General features: G+C 39.4%; 1 protein-coding gene across 10 annotated transcripts in view; it reads right to left on the reverse strand.

Annotated features, from left to right (window-relative positions):
* Positions 1-24,414, reverse strand: part of TSC1 (TSC complex subunit 1) — a 46,076-nt gene that overhangs the window by 4,098 nt on the left and 17,564 nt on the right. For 2 of the 10 annotated variants that reach the window (XM_049832718.1, XM_049832709.1), the window contains exons 1-20: positions 24,055-24,178; positions 16,808-16,870; positions 15,550-15,725; positions 14,580-14,683; positions 13,776-13,928; positions 11,854-11,998; positions 10,650-10,804; positions 10,252-10,325; positions 8,627-8,805; positions 8,059-8,168; positions 7,700-7,820; positions 7,206-7,321; positions 6,808-6,880; positions 5,317-5,415; positions 4,642-5,212; positions 3,863-3,906; positions 3,073-3,239; positions 1,983-2,165; positions 1,481-1,591; positions 802-924 (exon numbers count right to left, since the gene is read on the reverse strand). In XM_049832718.1, the coding sequence (XP_049688675.1) occupies positions 802-924; positions 1,481-1,591; positions 1,983-2,165; positions 3,073-3,239; positions 3,863-3,906; positions 4,642-5,212; positions 5,317-5,415; positions 6,808-6,880; positions 7,206-7,321; positions 7,700-7,820; positions 8,059-8,168; positions 8,627-8,805; positions 10,252-10,325; positions 10,650-10,804; positions 11,854-11,998; positions 13,776-13,928; positions 14,580-14,683; positions 15,550-15,655 (2,634 nt within the window). In that variant the 5' untranslated portion in view covers positions 15,656-15,725; positions 16,808-16,870; positions 24,055-24,178. Of the gene's footprint in view, positions 1-801; positions 925-1,480; positions 1,592-1,982; positions 2,166-3,072; positions 3,240-3,862; positions 3,907-4,641; positions 5,213-5,316; positions 5,416-6,807; positions 6,881-7,205; positions 7,322-7,699; positions 7,821-8,058; positions 8,169-8,626; positions 8,806-10,251; positions 10,326-10,649; positions 10,805-11,853; positions 11,999-13,775; positions 13,929-14,579; positions 14,684-15,549; positions 15,726-16,807; positions 16,871-16,987; positions 20,054-22,887; positions 23,668-24,054; positions 24,179-24,201; positions 24,223-24,250; positions 24,389-24,414 lie in introns of those variants that run through there. The other 8 variants (XM_049832710.1, XM_049832711.1, XM_049832716.1 and 5 more) reach the window with 8 other exon arrangements.

A 24,414-nucleotide genomic window follows, 5' to 3' on the forward strand; every position in this document is an offset into this window, starting at 1 on the left:
TTCCTTACAAAAAGCCCTTTTCAGCAAACTCGCCAGTTCTGCACCAGATTAGGATAGACAAAGTCAATTTTAAAACTCTTTTTGCAACATGACCTTCATTAAATACCAGTAAGAGGCTTTTTTTTTTTTTGGCTTATTATCCACCTTCTTTAATTACTTGCTCTCACGCAGAAACAGTTATATTGTTGTGTAATTTACTTGCTTCTAATTAAAAAAAGGTTTCTTTGAAGTCAGGAAGTAAAACCATATGAACCACAGAAGTTTTAGTAAAGTTAATACTAACTCTTAATGGGAAAATGACTGAGTGAGATGAGTAAGACTGCTTGTTTTAAAAGAGCACATCACAAAACCCGGTAAAACCCTGGTTAAGATCTTTCCACAAATTCTAGCAAATACTACCCTACGTTATACACACTCACAAATATAAGAGCCCAATGTTACTTTACCAGCAATAGTCTGCTGCCAATTACATTAAAAGCACAGTAAAGTCTTGGCCTTTGGCAAGAAAAAATTGGTAAGAATTTACATCACATGACTAAAACTGACTTCAGGTGTACCCTAATGTCCCCTTCTTGGCTTTCAAGCACAGAGCACTGAATAGACTCTGTAACAACACGGTGCACAAAATATCTGAACAGAAGATTAAATATGAAATCCAATCCCTGAAAATCAATTTCAAAACCAAGTATTTTAAGTTATGAAGCATTTCCTTCATTCTGAACACAAGGCTGAGAACAGCTTGATGATGACCCTCAAGTGATCTCCTCCCAAAAGGCCTCCTCTGCAACTATGCAATCATACCTTTGTAGTGTCTGTGTGCTTGTGCTGCAGCTGCTCCAGGTACAACTCATTGACCTCTCCAAGAACCAGAAGTTGCCTGTTCAAGAACTCCATCTGCTGTTGCACTGATTCACTGTTGGAAAGCTTTAAAGAGAAATTGAACAGAATCAAACACTGGAATGAACAGTTCAGCAGGAGAGTCATAGTTGACATGCACTGTGTTCACAGGGTATTTTTATAAAGGGAGACAAAGACAAGAATCCAATGCATCATAGGGAATAAGTGTTAAATAAATTAGCTTTCATAAAGCTGGTGACAGTCCATACAGAACTTCACCATATAGGCATTGCTTCCCTTAACATAACCATGTTTCCACTTACACAAGAAGTCCATTCTATTTCTGATATAAACAAGATCTCTAAGATGCCAAGATTTAGCAAGCTTTAATACAAGTTCATATTGCTCAATCTGCAGATTCCTAGTGTGGAAAAAGCAGCCAAAATGAGAAGGCTCAGAAGCCTTTGAACTGAGTTTAAAGTTTCTTCACCACAATACATTTCTCTATGTTGTTTTTGTGCAATTAATATCAGATTCTATGGAACAAAGCACAGGCTTCTTTCAACAAGAAAGCACCTGATAAAAATTACCAGAAATAAACAGAAAGACACAAAGGGACCCTAAGAACAGTGACTTTTCTTACCTTTTGAGAAACTTGGCTAAGAAGCAATTCAGTGTGACACACCTTGTTGTTAGCCTTCTTTAATTCTAACCTCAGATCTGCAATCATATTCCGGCAGTCCTCCAGCTTGGTCTGTTCAAATGGAAAAAAAAAAACCACAACAAACCACCCTTACTCAGGGTTCTGAAACTTTAAATAAGGACTAGCAATGGCATATGGCTGGAGGGCTGTAACCACCAGCACTGTAAATCAAGTTATACTGAGCACATGTGAAAGCCCCAAAGCCAGCTAAGACACTGCATTTTCTTATTTCCAAACTGAAGACAGGACAAAACAGAACCATAAAAGGATGATGACTAAGTAAGGCATTTCCAATTATGCACTACCTTGTTCTGAATTAGGACAGTATCTCTAATAGAGATATGTAACTTACTTTCAGATATTTCATGCCATGTTATTAGGAAGGTTATTTTTAAAACTAGTAAGTAGATAACGTAATTTTGTTCAGTGTCATGCTTCATACCTGCAATTCCTGGCTCTGGTTGTAGAATTCCTCTCGGTCATGCTGCAGCTGTCTGATCTGGCTGTGAAGCTGAGCCACTATATTTTCATGTTCCTCCTGAAACTGGTGGTACCTTGCCTGTTCTTTCTGCAGACTCAGTTTCAAGGCCTGGATTTCTTTTTCCTGTAGCTTCAGTTGATCCTTCTGTTAAGAACCCCATAGAAAGCATCAGACAAGACATCTGCTTTATCAGTTAGAACATCTGTCTTAAGTCGCTAGTTAAAGCTATCAAATTAATAGCATGCAGGCATAACAAATTTCCATAGATAGAACATTCTATATCAAGCATGTTCTTACGGCTTCTAGGGCTTGATTTGCTTTTTGGCCGAAAAAGAGATTAAATGGTGATAGAGTGGACAGGTGGAAAACTCAGTCACATCCAAAGGCACAATGAGCAATAGCAGATTCTTCTACTGCACCTCACGCTTTTGACAGGGACTTGGGCTTCACAGCTGAAGCAACAGTTCCTCTTCCAAAAGCTATCTGGAAGTCTATTTTTGGCTCTTCTACTGAATTATCAAAAGGTGAAACTGTTGATGAAATTAGCTATAATATGGTGATACGGAATTAAAACATGCCTAAATCTGTAACGAGACATCCTTCAATGCGCTTATAACTTCAAATTTTACCACAGTAAATACCTCTGGAAAAGAACATTGGAGTTTTCAAAGTTTTTGCTATTACTCCTCAATTGAGGAGTGAAAGGACAGTACTTCTTCAAATAATGCAATAAGTTGTCTAGCTAGGCATTATGTAATCACTGCACTAACTATGAAGCCTTTAATACTATCCAAAGGTAAGTACTGGCAGGGGTCAAGCATGCCAGCATCCACTGATTCAGTTGCCTACAGACAAATATAAACTACTGGTTTTAATAATCACAGCGCATGTAACTTGTCCACAAGTCATTCCACAAACACTGACTTTAATAAGGTGAGAAATGAGGCTTCTATTTTAATTGAGCGGTACTGAAAGATACTGGCCAAACCAATTAATATTTCTTCTAGCACCAGTGCATTTAAATCACTGCTAGAGTTGTATCCGTACTCACCATGGCAGCATTATGTTCCTCCAGAGCTGTTGCTTTAATCACTTTTCGCAAGAGTCGACGGTTCCGAAGAGCATGTTGCTGTCTTTTGAAGCGTTCATACAATAACTGGTTGTGCAGCAAAAGCAATTGATTACGCAGGGTGTGAATCTCATCAGAAGGGGGAGAACCTGGATTAGAGTTAAAAGACAGAAGAGGTTACTGAACAGTACTGCCCCTGTTCCACATATGGGAAATATTTTCTAAAATAAGCAAATTAGATTTCTTTTAAATTACAACTTAAAAGCCTGTCTGCTCCATTTGATCTCCAACACAAACTTAAAGTTTTAAACATTTTTCCCAGAGCAACATGTATATGCTTCAAATGCATTGCTCCTTCGATTAAGAAGAAAAAAGCCAAGCTCACCACCGCCATAGAAGCCTAGGAGCACAAAGCTATGACACAAATGTGAAGCAGCAAAAAAAACAATCACCAGTTTTAGATTCAGATAGCATTGAAAAGGTGGAAGGATCTGTTAGATGATCAGCATCACTCTGAAAGCTAGCAGATCTTAAGTGGTCAAAAGCAGAAACATCTAGAATTGTGGGGAAGGCAGTTTTCACTTTTCAAAGATGAAAAAAAGCAGCTCATCTCACTGGAACGCAGATATCTATCTGCTAAGCAGATAAACCATGACTTAATGGAGGGCACCATCTTTCTGCAGCATTAGTTAAAAAAAAAGTATGCAGGTCATTGTTTAAGCAAGTCTAATAATAGAGGAACAGATTGCCAAAACACGAGAAACTTCCTCACCTCCAAAGTGAGTCCAGTCAGCAGATTTGCTCGGCAGAGACAATCTGAAAATGAAAATACAGCATTAACCAGTAAGTTTAAATATAAAAACACTCTGCAAGTCACTTTAAAATGGAATGCCCACCTCAAAAGAGCTTACAGCCTAATAAAAGAACAATTATGGTCAGTCGGTATGAAAGTAATAAGGAGGAATCGTGCAAGCAGCAGGTTGCAAGTGCAGAGGATGGAGGGCATAATTTCTTAGAAGTTGGAGAAAAACTCTCTCAGACATAGAAAAGGACAAAATGGAATACAGGGTAATAAGATGAAAATAAAGAATACAACAGATACACCTAAACCTTAAAGCTGGTTCTCCAGTTCTTAGCTTCCTGTATATTAGACAGAAGAAAGTGTCAACCTCCCTTTGGCCTCTACATTTTCTTTTGAGTATCTAGCATAGGACTTAAACCTGATAAAGTAAACAAATCTCACTAACAGTGGTACCAAAACCAAACCTGCAGCACAGCCAATAGCCCTGCTTCTTCATCATAAGTTGTCAGTGAAGGCAGTAAGAGTACAATGATCACAGTCCCTTTTTTTTTTATATCAAACATATTACCATTGCAAATATAAAAATCCTCCAGCCAGAACACCTAGCTCAGTTAACAGTAGTATTTCACAGAACATGGTTTCATTGTAGACTTCCAGACATGGCTGCTTTTCAGGCACATCTATTAAAACAAAGCCAGCACAAAAGGAATAACAAGAAAGTTTGCAAAGTAAGATTTTCAGTCACCTACTTGTTCAGCTCCTTAGTGTGTGCATCCGCTCCTTGCTGTATCAGTCTGTCCAGTACTTCCACAGGAGAAGTAGAGGACATGCAGTCATCATCCTGGGTTCCCTTGGCTTTCTTTAGCAGCTCCTCAGTCTTCTTGCCAACAAAGAGGTAGGCAGTCTTTGGTAATGCAACCTCAAAAAGGTGCTCATATAGGGGAGGCTGCCCACTCCCAAACACCACTCTTCTTTGTGCTGGTACTTTGCAAGGGCTGGGAGTGAGAATACTCGTCTCCCCAGAGGTTCCTTCCCTGTTACCAGCAGGGCTTTCACCAGAGCCTCCACAGGGCTTGTCTATGGGAGTAAATGTTTGTTTGGGCGTTTCCCGCGCACTCTCAGGCCCAGACTTGTCCAGAGAAGATGTTAAAGGCTCAGAGGTCTGACTGTGTCCCTGAACACTAGAGACTACCGAATGGGTCTTCTTTTGAGAGCCTGACAGACTTTCATTTGTGCGGTAAAATGGAGAGTCAAATCCTCCTCTAGGCACCATGTGTTCAGCATCAGTTGTGATCTCGGAGATCTCTTTAGATATTGCATCTGAGAAGGATGAGGGGGGGGGGGGAGCATAATTATGTATCTTGTATTTCAACATTACAAACATTTCCTTAGCCAAGATGTACATAAGGAAGACAGAAAATTACCTTCCTCTCTGTCCTTTTCAGCACTATCTTCAAAAGACAAACCACCTAAAAACTCTGGAAGATCATTTAAGGTTACTGAACTTTTACTACCAGGTGTGTCTGAAGGAAAAAAAAAAGAAAAGAAAAGAGAAAAGTTAGTTGTACAGATGCTGTTTTCTTCAGCCTTATCACAGCACAAAACAGAAGTCTTCTACTGCTGTGAGGTCCTTAGAATAAGCTTGCCCCTCCTTCAGATGCTTCCTCAAAGGAGGAAGCTATCTGACTCCTGTTCCATTCCATGTGGAAACCAGTTCAGAGATCAGTCACTGGTTAGTCCTAATCCCAAAATGTAATTTTGTGAACTTCACATTTGCTATTGCACAACAAGTGTAGGCAACCGCCTCTATGAATAAGGATGTGCTGTTTGAAATTTAACCTATTAAATAAATAAAAAAAAGTGGCTTAAGTGTAGTATGACTACTATACTTCCACATTAGCATTAAACTCCCCCTAGCTTCTGATCTGGCTACACAAGGACACAGTACTTACCTGAAAAAAGGAAGTTTAGCAAACTGATATAATACAAACTTGACAATATGTGGCTACTGATAAAAAACTCTTGGGACGGCTGCCAGGGAGATACACACTAAAGCATGCAGGATAGAAACCTCATGCTTGCAGCTCAGTCACAGATTAGGAACCCAGTGAAAAACCTAGCCTGTTCTCAACTTGTAATTCAGAAAATTCAGATTCCAGTGTTGCTATAAAACTTCACCAAGGAAAACCAGCTTTAAATTTCACTATCATCTCCACTTCAAGGACAGTAAAGAATCACACTACAGAAGTCTCAAATACAGTACCAAAAGCCCTTTCTACAGCTGTCACAGATGTAGATGACAGAATGGAAAATGGAATCTAGATTTACCTATTAGAAGCTGAGTTCCTCAACCATCCACTGTTGATTTCAATATTCCACAGGACTTTAAAAAAAGGTTCAAGTACAGCAATATAATTGTAGATAGAAAACAAAGTTTTTCCAAGAGCCTTTAGAAGGGAGCATCATATCTATCCTTATGTGCAGCCTTACAGTTTGATCCAGACATGTGACACAAAACTTGTTCAAGTAAGACTTCATATACAACTTGCTGCTTCTAATAAAAAAATTCACCCTCAAAGAATCAGCTTTAAAAAAAAAATATTCCTTTTTCAGCCTCCAGTGTAGAACTGTGTATTTAAACATGCATAAGAATGCATGAGGGCCAGTTAAAAAAAAAAAATCTGCAAGCTATTTCTGAAGATGAATAGTTAAAATGAAATCAAAAGCATCACAAGAAGGTTTTAAGTTGAATCACAGGTTAAGGCAGAATCCTGGAACTACAAAGAACTCGGGGTGGGAGGGGGAAAGAAAGAGAAAAAACCTGTGGAAAAGTGTTTCGCAATTGGAACACGTGTCAATAAAACCAAGATTTGTTTACAATAGGTTATTGTAATGGGGAGAGGAAAACAGTTTACCCAATGATTTATCGCTGTTTATGACATTTTGCTGTCGGGACAGTAAAGGCCTCCCAGGATCTGGTTTGTCCTCCTGAAAAAAAGAAAACAAAAAAACCCAAAATAGATTCTCTGCATCAGACATTTGTTGGAAACAAACCTCTTGGGCGGTTTCATAGAAAGGAAATTCCTGCAAATAGATGGCTTAAATAGCAAACCAATATAAGAAGTCTTAAAACTGTGCAACTGACGTGGCAATAGTTGTCTAAACTTAGAAGAAAATGAGTTTTTGCAATGAAATGCAACATTTTTTTGTAAATCAGTTACTCTGATTTTTTTTTTTTTCTCCATTATGGTCACTACATGTATGGCAAGTCAATAAAAAAAAATCAGATTTGTTTGGCAGAATTTTGTTATACCTTTTTAGGAGGTGTGGCAGCAGCTGAAGGGAGTGAAACATGCACAAAGTCATCTGAAGTGCAGGGTGGAGGAGGAGATGTGGCTGGCGTTCCCAAAGGTGTTCCTTTCCCCCCTGCTGAAAAGGAGCAAAGTTTTCTCAGCAGGCTCCCACTTCCTCCTTTCAGCTGAATATTGTATGTGAAAAATTGTTTAAAACATTCTCTCAACCATTTACTTCTTAAATCTTTCAGCTATTTAACAAGATAAAAGTGCACAGTTTCCAAAAGGCCTGCTTCAGACTTCAGCACTGAGTTCACCGTAACTTATTTCCTATCTCGGTGTTTGCATTAGCACTGCTCTACATGACCAGGTACTTGGTTCACAGAAGTAATGACTTAAGCCTATCAAATGGCATGGCATGGCATTCCCATTTAAGAAGCTGGCAGCAAAATTTACAGCCAGAATTTCTATTATAGTAAACCTTGAAGGTCTAATTCCAAAATTCAGCACATACCAGATGTGCCAGCTTTGGTGTAAGGTTGTGATGCAGATTGGGATGACTCTGACGGGACAATTCCAGGGGAGGTTGGTGGAGTGGTCATACCACAAACTGCAGAAGGACTCCAGATGGTAACCTGTGTAAAAGCAATACACAATAAACACAAATCAGTGAAGCTCAGAAAAGGAACATGTTAAGTACCTGTATCCAGGTTCTGATACAGGAAATCAGATGGGGATTGAATCTGAAACATACACTAAGTTCTGAAGAATTCACAGTACTTCTCAGAAACATGAATTTTTAAGACCATCACGACAAACTAGGAACAAAGTGCAAAGCATTAAAAGCATGCTGTGCTTTATCTTCTGCTTTACCTGCTGTGGCTCAGTTGACAGCCGTACTGACTGGGGGCTCAGAATCTGAGGTAGCTGCCCTGGCATTTGTGATAGTGTTAGCCGAGGAGTGGAGTATGGGGTAGAAGTCCCTGAAAGTTTAAAAAACAAAAAAATAATTAAAAGTATCCAACACATCAAATACAAGTCAATGATTCTTCTGGTTAGCATGTAAAGGCTTTTAACCAAAACATTTCAAATCCATTCAACACACACATTCGCAGCTAGCAAACAAGACTTTTCTTCCAGCCCAAGAAAATTTCTATTGAATATATTGCATACTACAGATTTTTTTATTGGTTGGTTCATTGTTTAGGGGGAGAGGGAACAGGGGAGGAAGAGGCAGTGGAAAGGCAACTTTGCAAACATGGTCTATGTCTGCACAACCAGAGCATATATCTATGTGTTTTTTTTTTTTTTTTAAGACAGTTTATTTTCTGGTGCCTAAGAATCAGACTTGAAGTGGGATAAATTAGTAAGAAGTCTTTTTGCTATAGGGCCAGTTTTCTTCCAGGAATTGGGTATTCATTAACCGTCAGGCAGGCCTTACCATAGCTGCTCTGTGTGTCAATGTAATAGCTGGCACTGGGGTCAGTTTGATGATGTTTTAAGCTTGTGCAGAGTTTCCGAGACACAGAGTAATAGCCATCTTCATACGAGGCTTCTGCAGGGTCCAGGGAGATTTTGGCACATTCTATCACAACATCATGAGTTTCTAGTCTTTTCCACCTGCAGACAGTTTTTGGATCCAAAAGAGTAAGTTAGTCAATTATTGTTACAAACAAGGGTTCCTGGAGATATGAGGAATTGGCTTGTAGGATGGCTCATTTGTTCCAGACAGCTTTGCATGCTCCCAGCCAAAACTGGAACAAGGCACCATACAGAAATTGTAACCAGATGACTTGTAAGAGGGGGTCTCAAAGAAGAGACAAACAGCTTTGACACAGAGATCCATAAAGGTCTGCCATGGAGCACTCTGGAAAGGAGGAACAGCATACGAAGACTTGGTTGATCCTGAGCTTCAGCAGCTGTAGAAATCAGCTCAACTAGACTCAGATGTTGGTAGTCAAAATTTAGACATGCCAGCAGTAAGGGAATCTTATATTATTTAGGGCAAGCACCATCTGCAATGCCAGTTTGAGGTCTGTGTTTTTCCTCCCAAGTTTTGGGAATATTTTATTATACTACCTCCTTGATTCTGAAAACTTTTTCTCACTAAATTAAGCAGCCATATTAGATCTGCCCAGTATTTCAGGGGATGGAAGTTCACTGTAAAGAAAAGAAAGCACAGAAGGCTGTCTATTAGAGGCTGAGTTGCTTTTGAATGTAAGATATTATGTGCAAGATACCAAATCAGAAGGCTTCAACTAGTAGTTTTGTGCCAATTGTACTCCTTAGTGGTGCCACCCTCCCCCCTGTCTGGGAGAAGCCTGCAAAATTGAGCATTGTGATATTCAATAGGTTCCCATTTAGTAGTGTTTTCCTAGTGGCTCTGAAAAGCAGGGCAAGAGCACTACTGTGCAGCAACAAGAGTCAATTTCTCCTCTTCAGTGGCTGGGCCTGTGGAGACAAGAGAAAAGCAGCAAGTGGTGCTGCTGCAGGCAAATGAGCCTATTTCTAAAGAAAACTAATACAGCTGATAATGTTAAGACATACCTGTTAAAAGAATTGATCTGTTAACTGAACCAATATCTAGGTACCAAAACAAGACACACTGAAGCCATTTTAAACACTTAAATCCCACCAAGTACTTCAACAAACCAAAAAAATATGACCCAAACCTTAAGCCAATGAAGCAGGTCAGTGGTAGTTTCTCTTTATTCGTTATAAGCAAATTCTTTCAGAACTTTGAGGATTTTTGATTGTTAAATCATAAAATTAAGACAAAGTCGTGTTAAGTAGAACACAGATTCTATCCCAGACACAAAATTAATTTAGAACCCCAACGTTGTTAATGGCCTTTCACAACAGTTTTTGCTCATTCACCCAGCTGTAAGCTTGGATGAAGAAAGTCTACATGTTTTCCTGGTGTACCTATGAATATGGGTGGCAAAACACCACTGGCACACACTGCCGCTGACAGAAAAGGTTTTGCTGTAAGCCTTCTGAAATAACTCAGCTAAAAGCTGCTCATTTATAGCCTTTCCTAATAGCAGAGTGAACATATATTTATACCTTCGTGGGTCCAGTTCATGGTCCTTAGATCCAGTCACTAATTCTGGATGAATTCGCACATGTTCCATCATTGGCTGGATGAGCAAGAGCAAGAAGAAGTACGTATTATCAGTACAGCATCTTTTGATTGCACTAAACTACACAAAGCTGATGAACAACATACTGATCCCAATAGTTCAGAATGTTACATTTAACAGATAAAGCTAACATACATCATCACAGCTTCAAGAGATGATCTTGCTCCCAACTGAGATTTCAGTCCTCCAATAGCCAGTTTTTATTGTTTTGTTGAGCAGCCCTCAGTTAAATCAATGTAGTGTATTAGATTGGCAAATACCTGCCTTTATACAGCTATGAATTCCTTGTCTCAGATAATATAGAGATGAGCAGCATTTTACCTTGACCACCTCTTCAAAGGTCTCCAAGTTTTCCTTCATACTGTAGTGAGAACGCAGAAAGGAGACAAAATTGCAAGGATACATTCCATAAAGACGATGAAAGAGAGCATAAACGCTGGCATGAAGATGGACAAGATAAATCTCTGCCACATGACCTGGAAAAAGTATTTAGAATCTTTTTCATTACATTGAAGAAAAGAACTTCTAAGCATGCAAGCAAAGTACTTTTAAATTTGAAAGGTTAACTGGAACAAGTCTTCTGAGATACAAATAGTTCCTAGCAAAACCGTGAAGTCTTCTGAGAGAACAGGCAACACTTACTCATCAGCTCACAGCAAAACCAAAAATTAAGATATAGACCATTAATTCCAACCAGTATCCTGTCATTCTCCAAGCACAGCATTTTCTTTATTCAAGTTAAAACCCGAAACCCCTCTAGATAGCGAGCCAGAGTTCACAAGACTGTCTGAATGATTAAAAAAGAAAACTGTTTGCTTCACTTCAAAAGTAAAAACTAAAAGCTTGTATCCAGAAAAAGCAATCACAAGACTTGAATCTTACTAGCCATCTTAAAAGTTCCAATCCTACTTGCAATGGAAAATGGCCCTGTAAATAGCATCTCTATGTGCTTAACACAGCATTTGTTCATCCAGCCATGAGACACATACGTAGATAACGCTAGTGTTAGATATCAGACACCTTACAACAAATTCAGCAAAACCAATTCATCAGAACCAATGCTATAACTGAGAAAACTAGTTTTACCAACACTTTCATGACTATTGACAGTTGCACATTAAAAGAAACTCTTACATGTTGCTTCTTGTTCCTCCCCATCCATACCTGGAAATCTCAAATTCCCAAATATCTGCCTCAAATGTTAGCATTTTCCCTTCTCTATCCATTAAGATCAATCTCTGCTTTTCACTGTCATCAGGGTAGCATTTTGGTCCAGTGAAACACTTCATGTAGTAGCAGCACCACATGGAAGAATCTAAGAGACTTCTAAATTTTGAGCAAAGCAGCACTCCCTGATGCTAACTATCAAAGAGCAGAATAGCTTGCGGGCTTAATACATCATTTTTCTGCATTTAAATAATCTCAGGCCATTAAGAGTCTCACAAAAGAGTGTGCTCACCAACTGTGTAAGAGTCACAAGGATACTACTAAACCATAACTGCATGCAACAAAGTTGAAATCTCACCTGGATTCTGCAAGCACCAGGCTGAGAGACGCCCAAAGATACCAAAGAAATCATGAAGGTACTGTTTGCCAGACTGAGGAATCATTGGCAACATGGTTATTAGCACTAGGACACCTGTGGTGAGTACTACTACATCTGTGTCAGTCTGCAAGAAGGGAAAAAACCTGCATTAGTCAGTTAAAAGTGTTGAACTTAATTTTTTTCCAAGGATGAAGTGAACACTGAATCATCATCATGGAAAAAGTTCTCTACTTTGAAACAGTCCCTCTGAAACTTACTGTAACTTAATGAACCAAGATTATTGTCTCTTTCATCCAGAACAACTAAGAAAAAAGATTTCTGATTCTTGCTCCTATTCTGCTGCTGCTTTTCTCTATAAGGACTTGACTTAGTTAAAAAGGAAACACCACCACAGTTCCACAACTGAGTAGAAAGAAAAACTACTAGTATGTGAAGCATCTTATGTACCACCTTCCTTCCTTCCCAGAGCTAAAAACCACAGCATTCAGAGCCTAAGAAACTGCAAATCTGATCAGGGTATTCAAGGATGTTGGCCAGTTACCAACACAAGGGTCAAAAGCTTTTCTGTCAAACCTGGTTGATGACTCCGGCTGCTATATATTTCATAAAGCAGCAATTCAAACAATAACTAGAACTCCATGGCTTACACCGAGAGAAAGGGATGTGCCAGTAAAAATCTTTAGCTAGATGAAACAGTAATAGAGAATCAGATTTTAGGACAGGATACAGAAAATGTTGAAATTCTTTCCCAGTGGGGTCCCTACTTGCTTCCCCAGCTCAATGCACATTTTCCTTGGTAGTAGCTCTGCTTTGTCAGGATAGGGGTGTAAACAGCACAGGTAAGCCTGTGGCCAGATGCCACTGAGGTGGTCTTGGTATCTCCCAAGAGCCACTCCGGCTGATTGGACATATTCAATGTTACAGATTTTTCTTCCTCTGTGTAATCTACGGCCTCTACTCTCCCTCAGTCAGACATAACCTTTCACAGTCCATCCCTATCCCTCTGTACACATTCCTAGCACTTCCACATTTCTGTTCTACTCCCACCAGCTTTGACACATTTCACTCCTCTCACAATCAGGTAAGACTCGCACTGAAAAGGATAACAGAACTCATCAGACACATCAGGAGTTCCAGTAACAGCACTTGTAGCTTCTTCTTTGGCAGTTACAAATTCATTGTGTTTTTGTTTTGAAGAGCACTGGCACTTGACTACATCATGCATTTTAATGTGACTTAAATGACTAATGCAAATTCTTCACTATCATATTAAATGGTATTACTGACAACGTATTCTAGGTCTCAAAACACCTTCCATTCTTTGTTCATTGTTACAATACTGTACAATATTATAACTGATAAATCTGCAGATGGGAAAAAAAACCCAAACCATGGGGAAACAGCTACCTTCTTGTAACCCATCATGTCTGTAGCTGAGAAGGGAAAGTCTGCTAACTGCAAGGTAATTTCACCACAGAATAGTCTATTGCATGGCCCATCTACACTGCAAGGAGATTATATTACCTTACGTGCACAAATTTCAGAATGCACTAATGGCAAGTTATCGACTTCTCATTAAGTTCACATCCAAGATATCCATCAACTTCACCGATGGCCCTCTGTCTTTAACTTACTTTTAGAAAAGTTTTAGTAAACTTTCCTAACTCAAAGTTATATAGCGGCAGTGGCTTTTAGAAACAAGATTGTCAGTAATAACAGGATCAGCACAGACTATTTAGTTGATATAATTCCACTGTGGCTCAGCATTTTAATCAACATTTTATCTCTTCTCGCAGCTTAACTAAATGACATCAGAACAGTAGACAAATGCTGTGCATTACAAGTATGTATGTTTACATCAGGTGTAGAAGTGTTTTATGGACAACACTGACAGTTCTTACCTTGAGACATTTAAGTAATGAAAGTAGGAGAGGTGCTTGAGAAAGTTTATGTTTCCAAGATGGTTGTCGTCTTATCACGTGTCCCAGCAGAGAGAGAGTGGGTAAACGAGTAGCAGCTTTGCCCATATATTCATTAATTTTGTCCAGTAGATGCTGATAGAGGATTTTACAGAGAGTGGTAGAAAAAGGAAAGGTATTTATATTAAATGGTATGTATTCTTTTTCACCAATCTCTGTTCAGCAGTTTGCCATTGCCAACTAAGGAAACTAAGGGCATTTTACAAATATACAGGATCCAAGAGCAAATAAAATCCAGCAATAAATTTAAGTCTGCTGGTAACAAAATGCAAACTATTTAGTCCAGAAGCAGTCACTGCACTTCAAAACATTTATCATAAATAAATAATAAAAAAATTCTGGTCAGCAGAAGTAAAACAATTGGTAGTGCCATTCTCTCAATCTATTTAAAAATCCTTACTTGCTCTCAAAATACCCAATTTGTTTTAGGTTAACATATCCAGCATTGAACAAGCAGCAGTATCATTGCAGAGACACAACATAGTCCTCAGAAGACTTTCATTTATAGAAGTTCTTTGCTTAATTGGGTCAGTTTAAGCAACCCAAGAAACAGAGACCTTTGAAGTTTTATTTTAAAACTTAACTACTCTTACTACAGAGATACTACATCTCTACAACAAAGTAATTCTATACCAGAATGGAAAATAGAGTCCTAACAGATGCTATTTAAAGGCTGCTTCAATATCTGGCTATAATCTGCCATACTTAATAATGGGATTTTTTTACCTTGTCATGAGGCTCTTGCAGTGTGGACAGTATATGCAGTGCCTGCTGAGAATTGGTTTCCAAGTAATAGTCCACTAGGTTGTTCACAAGCATAGGTCCACGGTCTATCAGTTTGTTTATGGCAAGAAAAAACACATACATTCTCAATACACTAAAAATGAAGCATTTGTTACAGGGACACTGCACAACTTTTTAACACTTATTACACCATTTATAATATCAACCAGTACTTAGGGTTTGCCAGACCTTTAGGAAAATGAGACCTCTCAACTACATTTTCTAGTTTCTGAGCATTTAAGCAATAGCATTCGGCTCAGGGAAAGTAACTAGTTTTTTTAATAACTAACAATTAGTGACTCACCTTAAAAACCTAGAGGCAGCTGAACTGCAAGAGTATTTTACCCAGCACAGGTAAAGAGTTCAGGAATAACTTTACATTCTCTGCCTTCAGCAGATAAAGGAGAGCACGTTCAGGGACAAGGACACCGACAGTGCTCTCATGCTCTGAAAAGGGTCTATCAACAAAATGGATGCCTTAATAGCAGCAATATTTTTTTCAAGAAAGTCAGGGTCTGTTGTTTTGTTTGGGGTTGAGTTTTTTGTTGTTTATTGTTCAAATTAACAAAATCCAACTGGTTCCCATAATGTGGATGACACCTAATTCTCTCTAGATACACTTGACAAAGAAAGTTTCATCAGCTCACAACTTGAGGTTATGCCCCAGGAAAAGCTAGTAATTTTATAATAGCATTTTAACAATTATATAACAGACCTTCCAAGAGGCATGCCATTAAGCAAAATGGACTGAAGAGAAGCCTCAATCCTTAAAGCAATTTCAAACCCAAGTATCAAGAGTTTCTTTCAAGTTGCATTTGCAAAGACTGTGTTTGATAAAAAAAGAACCCCATTATTCCACCTTTATTGGTAGAAAAGCAAAACTGTTCCTCGAATTACATAAAAGGATACATACCACAAATGAGATTATCTTTGAATGCAGCTGTTATATCTTCCAGGACACCCAGAATTGGAGAATCCAGCATTGAGAGGAGCTCACCAACATTTCCTTGCTGTGCCATGATGCATGTACTAACATGAACGTGGAGGTTAAAACTTCAGGAAGTTCCTCATTGGTGCCTCTCTACCAGACTAGGAGAGAAGAGAGCAAAGATGAATGAACTGTCTTTTTTCCCTTTCCATCTTAAATCTCTCATCACTTCCCTATTTCTTTTCTGCAGTATTGCCCATTTAACACTAAAAGGACTCCTAGAGTTTACACACCTGCAATAAAACCTGTAAGAGAAAAGTTTCCAAAGAAGCCAATGAGTCACAAGCAGGGTTTTCTTCATCTTTTTAAAAAAGACATTAATCTGTTTTGCGTAAGACCTGAGCTAGCATATATAGACTGTCAGAGCATTCTATTACCATATTTTTTTAGTTTGCTCTCCAGGTCAGGCAGCTAAGACTCAAGTTTTGAATATAATGCAAATAGCTCCCTGAAATCACTCCATTCTTGCTTTCTTACAGCAATTCCTCCTCAACCAACCTTTCAAGTCCTTTGCATAGTGGTCTACGGACTGGAGAACATATGCATCGCAAGATCCTTCTCCACTCCCGTGGCTAGATTAAATTCACTGCCCTTGGCTTCGCATTATTGCATACTAATAGATTTGTGCTTTAATACTTGCAATGTGGCCAAGTTGCAGCTGTTAGGAAACTCAGTTAGGGTTACTACAGCTGCTATTCCTCGGCCACCCTGTGCATACCAAATCACAATCTTAGCAGCACAACACACCTTCTTTTCATGTGTATAATTTGTGAACAATGTATTAAAAACGCTGCAATGCAAAAACTGTATAGATTATTAAATGCAACAGTGTGCAGATAACATGACTGGTCAGCTTCACAGTACTAAGCAGGAGTAAACCTAAGCCATTTCAGGCTTTTAAGATGGCTTCCTCCCATGTACCAGCAATGGAGGGATTCAGGTATCACATCCATCTATCTGTCACAAAATGAATCAAGTTTTTCTTCATCCATAAGAATCCTATGCTGAACCTTTCCCAGTGGCAGAAAGAATGTGGCTTCACATCACATCTAATTTTATTAGCTTCTTCTTTCCTCCTACTTCCAGCTAGCATACATTTTTCACTTCCTCCATGGAAGACAAGACTGACACATACCAAGTTTACACACAAGAATTTTTTTTACTGCAATTGTGTATACAGCACCTGTTCTGTGGATGAGTTGAGCTTCTGTCTGCAATGCTGTCAGCCATACACCTTTCATGATCACTAATAAAGAAAAAGCATAAAGAGATTAACAAAAAGCACAATTTATTTCTTCCTTATCAAACCTTTTATATTCAGAACAGCATTAAGTTCTTTATTAAGAATAGCATAGCTACGTACCTCCTGCATGAAGAAAGTCAGCCCTTAGTCTGAAAAACACCAAAAGGTGTTGCATAGTTGCCCCTTCCAGTATTGTCCAAGGGTTAAGCTGTGCAATTGCCTCAAACCAGATGGCTTTCACCTGACTCTAGTTTTGTACTGTGAACCTTCAAAAAGCTTCTGAAGAGTTTTATTTATGATAGGTAAAGTCTTACACACAAAGAAGTCTTCTCTCATCCTACTAAATTTTGAACCTAGAATAATTACCGTAACTGTTTAAGCCTTTAGATTCTAGTCAAAATGTTGTTAGACATTAGACAAGGATCATATATCAGTGCTCTATTTTAAATGATAATACTGCAATTACTTATATACATATTACTTTCTTGAAAACCTATGTTTAACAATGTTACTGGACAGCAGGAGTTAACCTGTCTACCAGTAAACTTTGTCATTTGCAACATATCACTGTAGTTGCAGAACTGCCCAAGGTCACTTTTATTAGGGCCACAAGACATCAGCTTACTTCATCTGGCACTGATTGCAAATTCAAAGGTGATAATATGGCACCACACTCACAACAGGCATTTCATTAGGAACAAACTTTAAGTGTTCCAGTAATCACCATTACAGAACAAACAAAAAAAACCCCACCCTCAGTTTTCAATGATCATAGCTGCATAGCTGAATAGTCCAAATAAAATTTCAGTCCATCCACAAGCAGCTAGCAGAGTCTGCTCACTGAAGTGTTTCAGATTTAAACAATATTTCTTTTCAAGTCCCATGCTGGCAAGACCTTAAAAACTGCAGACTTAAAACTGGCTGGTAGTGTAAGCAAGACTTTCAACTAAAGATAAAAAAATAGAAACTTGGGGTAGGAGAGAAGAGTCACTTTTTACTCAAAAACAGAATGGATCACTGTTTTCCAAAAAAGATTAGAGGTAGGATTTGTTGTGGTTTGGGGTTCTGGTTTTGTCTTCATTGTGCAGACTTCCAAGCTTCAACTTCTTCCTCAAAGAGCTTGCTGTTTAGAAGGCAAGCAATGTTCAAAGAGTGACACCATCCTTTCAAAAAGTTTAAAGCCATTCATCCATGCAACCTAAGGAGTCACCCTTCCACTTTGTTACTCATTTTCAGGAGTCAACTGCTTTTTTTAGTTTCTCATAACCACTGTGATATTTAATTTACTAAATTACAGTTATACTGAGATATCCAGAATGCATGCAGAACTATATATAGTGAAATAGTTTACTACAAGTAATCTATTCCTTTATTTCCGAGAACACTGTCTTTGAGACCATAAAGGGCTTGCTAACATAGGTGCCTCAATTTCTATCAGGATACAGTCTCAGCTATGGTTAAGCAATATATATTCACCAGCTTCCTAAGCAACAAGAATTAGTTGTTTAAACTCTTGTTAACAAAAGAGATGCATGACCACACCCCCAAACCAGCTGCAAGCAAAACCTGTTTGGAGAATTAAAGCAGCATAAACGCTAGTCTCTGCTTTTTTACTCTATAAAGACCTTGTCAACTCTCTTTTCTTTGATTCCCACCCCCCCACCAGAGTGAAAAGAATGCTTTTATTTCTTATTTTCCTCTAGTATTACTATTATACTTGGACCAGATCTTCATCACACCAGTGAAAACCTCAACAGCAGTTTCAATAATTCTGGTATTGCCAAAAGAAAAACTATAGCATGGCGAAGTCAAGAAACATGCCTTTGCAGACACTCTAGATGTGTTCTGGAAGTCAGGTTCAACAATACACTTGCAGACAGATGGGAAAAACACTGGTTTCAATGTTCAGGATGTAAGAGGATTTCAAACTTCATGCTATTGGCCTGATGGCATGCACAAACACTAGGATCAGATAAAAGCAAGGTTGATAATGCAAGCTTAGTTGCTGATAACTATACACATAGGTAACTAATAATTTCCCAAGCTCCCTAAACTAAAACAGATGGCTCAAGTGACCTTGTGCCAATAAATCCAGCGTAGTTTAAATAAACTTGTCAGTCAGTCAATTGTGCACTGAAGTACTTTACATGAAGTGGAGCAATCTCCACTCCAAAAGCCCGTATCCAAAATACTAATAAAAGTATTTCAAACCACATCTAAAAATGAGACAACGTTACACATAGGTACTTCACTAGGTGGAAAGTTCATCTGCTGAAGATATATAAACACCAGTATAATATTGTCACCCTGCTATACATAAACAGCCAAATTTTAAAAAAAGCAAATCACAGCTTTCTCAATGCAGGATCTCTTGTGAAGTCATTTGTGAAGAACGGATTTGAAATCCTAAGTTAAGACCAAGATCCTCTAATCATATAGGGTCCATGATGCCCAACACAAATAACAAACCAGGAAATTCCAGCAATAGTCTTAAATCGCGTCACACTAAGCAAACACAGCTGAATAACTAGTTTACAGGCAACGGGCTTTTAGCTTCAGTCAGAAAACACTGCTTGCTGGTAGATGGAGTACAGTTCCCAGGGCCCATGGTGTCAGCGTGATTTATGATCAGTCCCACCAGTAATTTGTGATGCGATTTTCAAATCTTGCAGATAAGGAACTCAGGACAGGCCAGGTCAAGGAACTTCCATTACCTTGCAAAACAGCAAGATCATCCATTGAATGCCACAGCATTTTGTACCTGGGATTGATACATCATCTGTGGCGAACAGGATTTCCCTTAAACCTTTACAGTATCACATCATGACCACGTCTTTCTTCTCAAATACACAGTATAGAAGATGAGACTCTTTAATGCTTCCATTTCTAGCTACTGCAATCATTCCCCTATTAGAAGAACTTCCACATCCCTGCAGCCATACTTGGAACTGACAGGATTAAAATAAAGTCAATAACTTTTCCATATGGTTTGAGCCACTGATTCTTTACTAACTTTTAAAATCAGTTTTATATAAAAGATCCAAGGCACTAGATAGTAAAGAGTAAAAAAAAAAATCTGTTTAAATACCTTTTAAAATGCAACATTTTAATCTCACTGGAAGATATAACACCAATAGCAAACTTCTTATATTCAAGAGCTTTCATAAAGACAGATTTTAGTAAAAGGTATTCATTTTAAGCACCAATACAACTTTGGAGCCAGCTTACAGGAGAAAAAGGAGAAGCCAACAAGCCAAGAATCAGTTTGTTTCAAAAAAATTTTTCAGTAGCTAATTTAACCTCAACACAATACAGTTAAGCTACAAACTCAGAACAAAGGAAAAGACTGTAAAAATATTCATTGGAAAAGGCTAAATAAAAAAAAGATATAGCAGAGTATTTCAAAAGATTATGACTTCTGTAAGTATTTCTGTCAAGAGAAGATGTTCTTCTGTTCAGTGTATTTTTATCTCAAGCCAAATGAAAAAGCAGCTGGTAGTGCCAGTTATGCTTCTCTGAGGGGTGGGGAGAAGGGGGACACACTCAACATAAATGCACACTCCTCCCAGAATGTCCTTAGCATTTGCTGTAACAACGCTGAAATTCAGACACCAGAAGCACTTATTCGGGGGGGGGGGGGGGGGGGGGGGGGGAGGGGGGAGGGCAGGAATCAACATCAGCATTTCATCCCTCTTCATTAATCATAAGTTAAATTTGGGGCACGCCAGTATATATTTATTCTCTCCCCCCCCCCCCCCCCACCCCCAAGAGAAAAGCGGGATTTCAACATTATAAGACCACTGCTGACAGCAATGAAGTAAAGCCAGACCTCAATACTTACACTTTTCCATCTGATTTCTACTGCAGATAAACTAAGGTCCTCAGGTACTGCTTTGGCAGAGGCCATGAATGAGGACAGAAGTATTTTACAGCAATCATTGTTTTCAAAGAAAAATTCAGGCTGGCAACAAAGCAGCTCTTCTCACTCAAACCTTTGAAGTGTTTGCCATGAAAGAATAAGCCTCACTCACTCCTATCCGATATACAAAAATCCAAGCCTGTTTTATATTTCCTAACAATTCTCAATTTTGTATTTTCTTCACAGGTAAACTAAACACTGTCATTATACAAGTGACATAAGCAATGAATGAAAAGTGACAGTAGGGAGAAAAAACACTAGTGGCAATAGGAGAGTAAGCAGCTGATCATTCATTCCCTTTTTCACCACCCAGAAATAATAACTCTAAACACTTTAAGCCTCATTTCAAACTGAATTAGCAGTACAATTAATTTATTCTTTTTTAAAGAGTGAAGGTGTCTGGCTTCATCTAGTAGTCCATATTTTTCTGGTTATTTTAAGATCTGAGACCCCATTCCTAAACTCAATAATTATTTATAGTTATAACTCGATTATTATATACATTCTCCTCTACTTTGTTACAGGTGCTTAACTGATGCAGGAACAGGAAGATCACAAAACCCCAAGAACCTCAAACAAAGAGAGAGAATAATATTCAGCAATTTTTAATATTCTTTTGAAACTATGCTGTGCTAATACACTGTGCTAATTGCTACGCATCAAATTTCTGTCAGAGGGAAAATTGTTTAAAAGCAATAGATGTCAAAAAAAAGCCCAAACATGGTAGAGCTGACACTTAACCCTTTGGCAGAAGCCATGCTAACAAGCCAGTTACTATCCTGAAAGGGAGTAATTTAAATTCCTTATACACAACTGCATATCTTAATAGAAAATAAATAAGACCAAGCACTGTTTTTCTCTGTCAATTCAATTAACAGTACACAAGGAAAATAAGCTCAACTAAGGAACCTTTTTAGAACCATGAACACGTAAACAAAGAGCTCTAGACTTTGCAGTATCACAAGGAGCAAAACTCCTAAATCTCTGCAGCAGGTTGTTTTTTTGCCACCAAGAGAAACCTTTCAGCATATTCAAAGAGTTAGGCTGCAATTCAGTAAATCTTGAAACCACTGCAAACTACCGAGTGTACTCAGTTGAGGCATTTTAACTACTCTAGGAATTAAAGTAGGCATTACACAGAACAATACCAAATAATATGTAACTTTTTAATTAAAACCAAAAAATAATAATACCCAGGAAAGTGATAGCAGTTCACCACTACAAGAAGTTTGCTCTGTATCTTAACGTGCTACCCAAAGAAATGCTAATGCTAAAAAGGAAGTATTATTACTTGTCCTCGTTATGTTTATTAAACTACATGAAAATATAGCAGCTACATAGCAGACCAATATCCTAAGCTGTAATATTCTTTCAAAAAATATACACCAGTCTGCAACATGCCAGAAAATCTAGTACCCTTCCCCTGCCTCCACCATTAAAAAGTGCTCTGATTATTTGATTTGCTTATTACAGAAGGTATCTTTTCCAAAGATATATATGTATGTATGCTTGTGCATGCACATGCACAGGCGTATATGTTATAAGCTATTCAGTTCTTAGAGACTGACTTTGGTAATGACATCACCAGCTCATATAAGGTGTTTGGCAGGTTCAAGAATTTCAGGGATCCGTACAAGTCAACCTCCCAGCAGTCTGAATAGGGCCAGCATTCATTTTAAGCTACAAATACTTACTAAAGTCAAATGTTTGTTTAAACACCAAAACACTGTCGAACTGCAGATGTATCTCACTTGTGAACCCCTAATAATGCTACTTTTTATTAGTCACCATAAAAGTAAATTCTCAAGTAACAAAGAGTTAAGGAGCCAGGATTAAACACAGCCAAAGATAAAATCATTTTAATTAAAGCTTATCTCATGACACATTAGATAGTCTGACTATATTTTCACCTGAGTAAGTCTCTGCAACTCCCCATAAAGGCAATTTAGTCCTGGGTTGACTAGGCTGTTAAAAAACTAAAAAACCTAAAACAAACGAACTAACAAAAACAAACCAAAAAGACGGTTTTAATGAATAAAAGATTTTAAGCTCATGACTTTAAGCTTAAACGTGGCATAGCCGTTTCTGATAAGCAGTGTACCTGATCGCTGCTTAGCAAAGTCAAGTCAACTGCAGACAGAAGTATGTAATCCCAATGCTTGCACCAATTATTAAAACTTCCTGAATTTTCAAAGATTCAGTTTCTAGTTGTTCATAGATGTAAACTGAAGAGGAATTTTTCCACCTAATGGCATCACTTCAGTAGCACGTCGATTATGACGGATTTCTAACAACTTGCCACCGAAGTTAATGTCAGGAAACTTCAGGATCAGACCAAAGAATGAAAACCTTCTGTATTAGCATCCACTGGAATGTTCTCTGGAAGCAGCAGTTCTGGAAACAGTTCTGCACACAAAACCTGATCCCGGTTTCTGTGTCATTCCTATGGGTTTTGAATCATATACTCCTTTAAGGCATGTTCTTTCTTTCACTCATTGCCTTGTAAAAGACTCATTACAAAAAACAACACGAAAAACAATGAGAAGCACTGACTAAACTGATAAAACAATGATAGACGCTGCATCCATAGCAAACAAAGGGTGAAAACTTCAGAACTGCAGTCTTCCAAGTTCTTTGTGATAACAGGAAGCAAAATGTTTTCTTGTAGAAATAAACAACATCCTGACTCCACTTACCTACCCACGAGCAAGGAAATAAGAAATGCCTTCCTCATCAAGGGGACAGACTTTTAACAACTGCTTTAACACCTAACCCCGGACGAGGGAACCTCCTCAGCAAGTAACTGAGGCAGGACAAGTCTGGAAATCGCTACTCAGCGTTTGAAACGGAGGTGCTGAACCTTTTTCGATAAACAGCGCAAAATTCAAGGGGCGCGCTGGCTGGGGGGGGGGGGCGGGGGGAAGGGGAGGCGGGGGGGAGTAGGGGGGACATCGCCCCCCAGCCCAACCCCCCCCCGGCAGCCCCTCCACCGCAGGGGTGGGTAGCGACCAAGAGCAAGTTGGTGAGGGAAGGAAGGAAAGGGGACGGGGGGGGGGGGGGGGGGGGCGGAACACCGCCCCCCCGTCAGGCTTTACCCTCGCCTTCCCCATCCCCCCAGCCCCTTCTCTTTCTCCCGCCGCCTCCTCCCCAAGCCCTTTCTCCCTGCCTCCCCCCTCGACTCTTGTCTCTGCCTCCTTCTCTCCATCCGCCCCGTCTGCCTCCGCTCTCGCCCCGCTGGGGGAGGAAGGAGGAGGCCCAGCGCACTCACCTCTCCTTCTCCTCCCCTCAGCTGTTTACCACTCAGGGCTCCTCTAACCCACAGGGCGCCGCCATCTTGGCCCTGCCTCCCCCTCCCCCTCCCATTCACAGGCCGCTTCTCCCCCCGAATCCCTCCGCCGCACAAAACTAGTCCCACCTCCCCTCCTCACTTCCCCCCTTCGCCCGACACCGCGCCGGTCCCTCACCGCCCCGCTCCTCTCTTCCCCCTCAAGGGCCTTCCTCCCCTTGGGAGGCGAAGTCGGGCTAAGGTGACGGCCGTCGCGCCCACCCGTTCTCCCGCGGCGGAGGTATCTTCGGCGCGGGAGCGATGCGGCCCTGAGGAGGTCGCGTGATTCTGGGGGCGGTGCCG

The sequence above is a fragment of the Accipiter gentilis genome, chromosome 29 (genome assembly GCF_929443795.1).
Source record: "Accipiter gentilis chromosome 29, bAccGen1.1, whole genome shotgun sequence".
NCBI lineage: Eukaryota > Metazoa > Chordata > Aves > Accipitriformes > Accipitridae > Astur > Astur gentilis.